General features: G+C 58.8%; 1 protein-coding gene across 4 annotated transcripts in view; it reads right to left on the minus strand.

Moving 5' to 3' along the window:
* Nucleotides 1-9: 9 nt before the first annotated feature.
* Nucleotides 10-6018, minus strand: part of Igf2 (insulin like growth factor 2) — a 14196-nt gene continuing 8187 nt past the window's right edge. The window contains exons 1-4 of one of the 4 annotated variants that reach the window (XM_005351570.2): nucleotides 5020-5205; nucleotides 2277-2439; nucleotides 848-996; nucleotides 10-578 (exon numbers count right to left, since the gene is read on the minus strand). In XM_005351570.2, the coding sequence (XP_005351627.1) occupies nucleotides 342-578; nucleotides 848-996; nucleotides 2277-2433 (543 nt within the window). In that variant the 5' untranslated portion in view covers nucleotides 2434-2439; nucleotides 5020-5205 and the 3' untranslated portion in view covers nucleotides 10-341. Of the gene's footprint in view, nucleotides 593-847; nucleotides 997-2276; nucleotides 2440-4047; nucleotides 4135-5019; nucleotides 5206-6018 lie in introns of those variants that run through there. The other 3 variants (XM_013347822.2, XM_026781505.1, XM_026781504.1) reach the window with 3 other exon arrangements.

Here is a 6018-nt window from a genome sequence, read left to right on the forward strand (position 1 = left end):
ATTTGGGGGGGGGGAGTTACTTGGGTTGTTTAGAGCCAATTTAAAGCCAATTTGTTTTTTAAAGGGACTGTATGTTTTAAAGTTTTTCTTTTAGAACAATTTGGGGGGGGGGATTTGGGTTGTTTAGAGCCAATCAATTTAGTTTTGAAGAGTTGCCCGATGGTATGGGGCCAGGGGAGCAGCCTGACGTGGGGAGGCGGGGCATGGGGGTAGGTGGGGAGAAGCCTAGGGGAGGAAGTGGCGCAGAGAGATCTTAGTGTGAGACGTGATGGAACTGTCCCTGCTCAAGAGGAGGTCACAGAATGATGGTGTTACATTGCAGAATTACCAAACAATTTGGTTCACTGATGATTGCTGGACATCTCCGAAGAGGCTCCCCCGTGGGCGGGATCTTTGGGTGGTAAGGCGATCAGGGGACGGTGACGGTTGGCCTCTCTGAACGCTTGGAGTTCTCTGGCGAGCATGCGACCCCGGCGGGCACGCAGGAGGGCAGGCAGGCCTCTGCGCAGGCGTTGGGCGGACTTTCTCCAGGTGTCGTATTGGAAAAATTTGCCCACGGGGTATCTGGGGAAGTCGTCCTGAAGAGGAGGCGCTGGTCAGCGGGCGTCAGGGTATCAAGTTAGCCTGAGTACCCAGTCAGGTCTCATCTGCCCCCATCCCCACTAGAGTCACACCAGCTCGTGGCAACTCCCCACAAATATCTATATTCATGGGCAGAGGCCAACAGTGATATGTGAGTGGACTCCGTGATACCCCAAATCAAGAAGCTGATGGTCTTTGTCCCACCCCCACCCCTCCCCCAACCCCACCCCACTACCTAAAAACCCCGCCCTCTCCCAAGCCTCACCGGAAGAATGGTCCGAAGAGTTGACACATCCCTCTCGGACTTGGCGGGGGTGGCACAGTATGTCTCCAGGAGGTTCAGGTCGCAGCGGCGGAAGCAACACTCTTCCACGATGCCACGGCTGCGACGGTTGGCACGGCTTGAAGGCCTGCCTGGAAGTTCCACAGGACAGAGAGCTCTAATCAGCACCAGCTCCAGCTGGGGTCAGCACCCACTCCCCAACCCCGCGGGGCAGGCTGCAGAAGAATGGAACTACCCCAGCCCTCCCACTGGGTCCTGGCCTGACACTAGGTTGCTCTGCGCTCTGCGGGGATGAGGTATAAGTGTGAGTCAGGTGGGCCAAGACGCCCAGAAAGGAGAAATGAAGGTGCATGCTGCAGGACCAGCCCCTGGTGCCTTTGTGCAACTAACATGGCACAGCCTCTCTGTCCCACAAACTCCATGGAGACCAGAGGCCACACTGGAGTGGTTTGGAAAACAGGGAGGAGGAGAGGGTGAGCCCCGCAAGGGAGCTATGGTGGACACAGGTGTGGTCCCTGGGCTTGGGGCCCTGGCCTGGTGCCACCTTGAGCCTGAGGGGCCCACCCCCAACCCCCAGCACTGAGCTGAGACAGGGAGATAGGGTAGGAGAGAACAAGACGGGAGGGGAGGAGTGAGGCCCAAAACCAACTCCCTTCTCTTCTCCCGTCTTCCCCCTCTCCCCCACGCACTCAGGTCCGAGGCTGGGCTGGGGGTAGAGCCATTGAAGGCTTCACCTTGGACCCTCTATTCTGGAAGCCCCTCTGTGCAGGAGTGGCTCCTATAGCAAGGGCTGGCCCTGCAGTGCCAGAGGGTGCAGAGAAGCTTCAGAGTGCCCAAGAGTAGGAGTTGTTTCCAGAGGTGTGAAGCAGGAGCACACTCAGAGCAGTTCACAGGCAGGTAGGTAGAGGTGCAGAAGAGGAGACCGCGAGTCCAGGACCAGGTGAGGAAGATAGAATGGCCCATGCCAGCAAGGAGAGACATCCATTCTGGTGCCCCTGCCCTCCCAGGCATGCCCCTCCTGGGTGTCCCCCATCACTGTCTTCTGTAAGCAGGGAGCACAAGCCTCAGTCCCCGCCCCCAGGCTGGGAAATCAAGAGAAGTGTGAGCAATAATGAAAGCAGATAAGCATCCCGTGTTGTAGCTCTGGTAACCCCTGGATTTGGACGGTCAAGCTCTCCCCTTGTACTCCCATCTGCATGTACACTCTCAACCTGGTCAAAACCCGACAACCACATTTGGCTTTCTTTTTATTAACTTTTAAAGTGATCAGACTTTTGAGTGTGAGACCATAGCCCTGCCCAAGGGGGAGGGGAAGCGAAAGCCCAAGGCCAAGCCAGTGTACCTTAACTGTCACCCTACCCAGGGAGGCCTGACCTTTACCCCCCCTCCCCATTTCTCTGGAGTTACTTACTGAAGTAAAAGCCGCGGTCCGAACAGACAAACTGAAGCGTGTCAACAAGCTCCCCTCCGCACAGGGTCTCGCTGGGGCGGTAAGCAGCAATGCAGCACAAGGCGAAGGCCAAAGAGATGAGAAGCACCAACATCGACTTCCCCACTGGGATCCCCATTGGTAACTGAGAAAAAAAAGAGATACAGGCTTTGAGTTAGAAGTCCCAAGATGCTCCTCTGCACCCAAGATACCTATCGCCTCTTAATTGAAAATGCAATTGAAATTTGAAAGGCAGCTTTTTCACTATTTATTTGACCTGCGAAAACAGGAGCGCTTGAATTGCTGAGGTCAAAAACCATTTGAGTGTGGAGAAACTCAGTGGAGCTCAGGAAGGCACCCCGTGGTGGCATGAACTGTAAGAAGCCCTCTAGGACCACCCATCCATAGGAGCAACGGCAGCTTGACCACACCCACAGCAGCAGGGGCCAGCGCTGGACACTGGACTTGGTTTCCATGTTATGACATCATGGGGGTGGGGCCAGCCCAAGAGCACATCACCATTGCCACTCCTACTCTGGCCTCCAAGCACTGGCCAAGATGGCAGATAGCTCTACCCCACCCACCGTGGAGCATGTGCATCCAAAGGGACCAGTCGCCAACCTCCCTGCCCCCCAGCTGGCCACCCCTCCCTAAGCAGCAGAGCCAGCACCACCCATCCAAACCCCCACTCTCAGGCCATGCTGAGCAGGGCCCAGGTCAAGAATCCAATGGTTAGCGCAAGGGGACTGCTGGCACTCCTGTGAGCCTTGCTCTCCAGGGTCACCCAGTCCTCCAAATCCAGACTTCCCTGGGCACCTCAGAGCTCAAGAGAATGCCTAAAGTCCCATTCCAGGTCTCAACCCTTACTATCCAGGGTCAGGGACCCTAGAGAATTCCTCTGTGGCCCATAGGATCTTCTTTCTGACAGAAACTAAATTCTACCCAGGGTACTAGAGACAGCAGTTCTGGTCCCTGGGAGGTTGAACTCCACAGTCTGGAGGGACACACCCCCTCCACAGGTCACAGATTGTGTGGCCACAGGCTGGGACAATGGCTATTTAGTTTCTTTAGGGATAAGAGGCCACAGTGGCCCACAGTAAGCCACCCTTGACCCTGCAGAAAGTAGAGCCCTCCAGACCGTAGCCCCAGACCTCTGCTCCACAGTCCCCGAGGATTTCCTGCTGCAAAGAAAACATGTGAGAGACTAATGCGGAATAGTCAAGAAACAAATTTGTTTGAGCTCGCTCGGGTAACTAAAAGTTACCTTTGCCCATCTCCTCTACAAGACCCGGCCCACCGCCCAATCCCCTTTATGCTACCACCGCTGCCGCTTGCAATCAGCTGACCATAGCTGTAGCCATTAGTCCTGGGTGGGTGGGTGGGGGTAGACGGAGCTGACCTCGAAGTCCCTTTCCAAAGCCAGATCACGCTGGCTCCAGGTCCAGCCCAGGTGGCCAACAGAAGCAAGCAGGATACTGACCAAGAGGTAAGGGATAGGTGAGGGCCCAGGAAAGGCCCAAATTTGCTTCAAGGGTCAGGCAGAGGAGACGGGAAAGGGAAGAATGGAGCAGGTGAGGAAGCTTGGGGCTGGGGGGGGGGCACAGGACAGAGGCCGAGGGAGGACGAAGGCTTGTGAGAGGCAGCAGGCCCGGCTGCAAGGGCAGAGGCCCCAGGCTAACCGGTGCCCTGACCACCCCACGGGGCAGGCCGGAGCAGGATGGCAGCAGGGTCCTGGCTCCACGGCCCTGGTTACCTGAAGTTGGATAAAGAGGCCGCTGGGGCTGGAAGAGGAGGAAGACAGGAAAAGGCTGGAAGGCTCTCACAGGAGAAGCTAATGTCCAGTTTGCGAGCTGGTCAGTGCCTGGGCTTTTATGTCTGAGTCGGCTCCTCCCAGTCCCGGCTCCACCCTACCCAACCCCCCTCCCTACTGACCACTCCCCCCTCCGCCCCCTTTGCACCCGCCCCCTCCCTCCTTCCAGCCAGTCCCTTCTCTCCTGCACCCCCAACAGCTAGCCTTGGACCATTCCTTAGCAAAGCACCACCAGTGGAAGAGGGGCCTCATCGTGTGCCCCCAGCCCTCTCTGCACAGACTAATGGGGGCGGGGAGGGGGCTCCTTCCTACGTCCTCCTATGGAAAGTTCCACCCAGTAAAAGGCAGGGGCAGTTATTCTTTAGACTGTAACATTTCTGCCCTTCTGAGCCCGCAACTGGCCCCTCTCCCCACATTCCAAGTTGGGAATGTTGGGGACAGAGTTGGGGTGTGCAATGTGTGGGGGAAACAGCGAACTGCGACGTCTGGCCAGACTCCTTTGCCAATTTTGGGGGCGCTCCTGCCCCGCCCACCCACTTTTTCTCTCTCAGTCTCATTGGCACCAAGTCAACATAACAGGGTGGGCTTCAGAGACTCTATCCCCCCCTCCTCATCACTCAGCACCCTGGGGGGACAGTGCCTGCACAACACGAGTCATACATTTTAAAGCAGCTTACTTCTCCTCCCCAACACGCACCAAAGGACCAGAGTCTCCAGTGAGTTCAACTTACACACCCCTCCCCACCAGTTCCCATACCCCTGCCCCCTCCCCCACCCCACAGCGCAAGGGGGAGCGCGAGTTTGCAGAGGGAGTGGACCCCAGCCCCCACCCCCTACCACACGAGTCCCGCCAAACCCAGGCCGGGCCCTACGCACCCGCACCCGCCTGCCCCCCTGCCCCCCCAGAGCCCTTACCTGGAAGCCGGCGACGCTGCCGCCCACCTCCCTGCTGCGGGTTTGCAAACCGAACAGCGGGCGAAGGCCCTTCTGCCGGGCACTCCTCTGCCAGCGCCGCTCTGACCGAGTCGCAGGAGCCGAATGTGCGACGGGGCAGAACGGGGGGATGGCTTTTTTGGTGGGGGGGACGACGTCTCTTCTGCTTCTTTAGGGAGGACGGGCTATCTTAGGGCTGGGGCGGGCCAGATATTGTACTTTCGGGGGGGAAAAGGTATCGGGAAATGAGGTCAGCTGTTGTATCAAGGATAGTGGGGGGCAGAGATAGTGTGAGAGATAGAGTGAACGTAAAACGGGGGGGACCACAGAGAGGGAGAGAGGAAGAGAGGACAGCGAGAGGCGGGTAGGTTCACAGCGGGAGAGGACAGCTTGGAGAGAAACAGAAAGCGTATAATTAATCCACTTGGGTAGGCGAAGGCAGAGGGAGGACGTGAGGGGGGAGGGAGTCTGAGGCAAGGAGGAGTGGGGAGGGGGTAGGAGGGGAGCCTAGGAAAGGTGGCGGGTAAGTGCGTGCGCGGGGGGCGCACCGCGAGCAGAGGAAAGGACGCAACTTCGAAGGGCCGAGGACGGTGCTGAGGGGGGAGGAATTGAGGCTTCACCCCGACCACGGGCACCCAGCTCGGTTAGGGCCGACGGAGCCCTCGGCCGTCGTAAGCCCGGGCCTCTTGGGGGGGGACAGGCGTGGCGGCGCCGCGGCCACTCGGGACTGCAGCGAATAGAGGGGAGCGGCCGGGCCGCGCGCCGGGGAGGGCTGGGAGGGGGAGCGCGGGGGATGACAACGCCGGCGACCTGCAAGCCGGACTGCCTGCGGTGGGGACCGCCTCCTCTGGCGAAGCAGGAATGGGGTGTTGAGGTAGATAGAGGAGGAGGCGGCGGGGAGATCCGCAGGCCCGACGGAGCGCGGCCCCGCCGACGGCGCCCTGCGCGGGAGTTAGCAGCGAGGCGGCGGACGGCGTCGAC

Source organism: Microtus ochrogaster, chromosome 8, assembly GCF_000317375.1.
Source record: "Microtus ochrogaster isolate Prairie Vole_2 chromosome 8, MicOch1.0, whole genome shotgun sequence".
NCBI classification, from domain to species: domain Eukaryota; kingdom Metazoa; phylum Chordata; class Mammalia; order Rodentia; family Cricetidae; genus Microtus; species Microtus ochrogaster.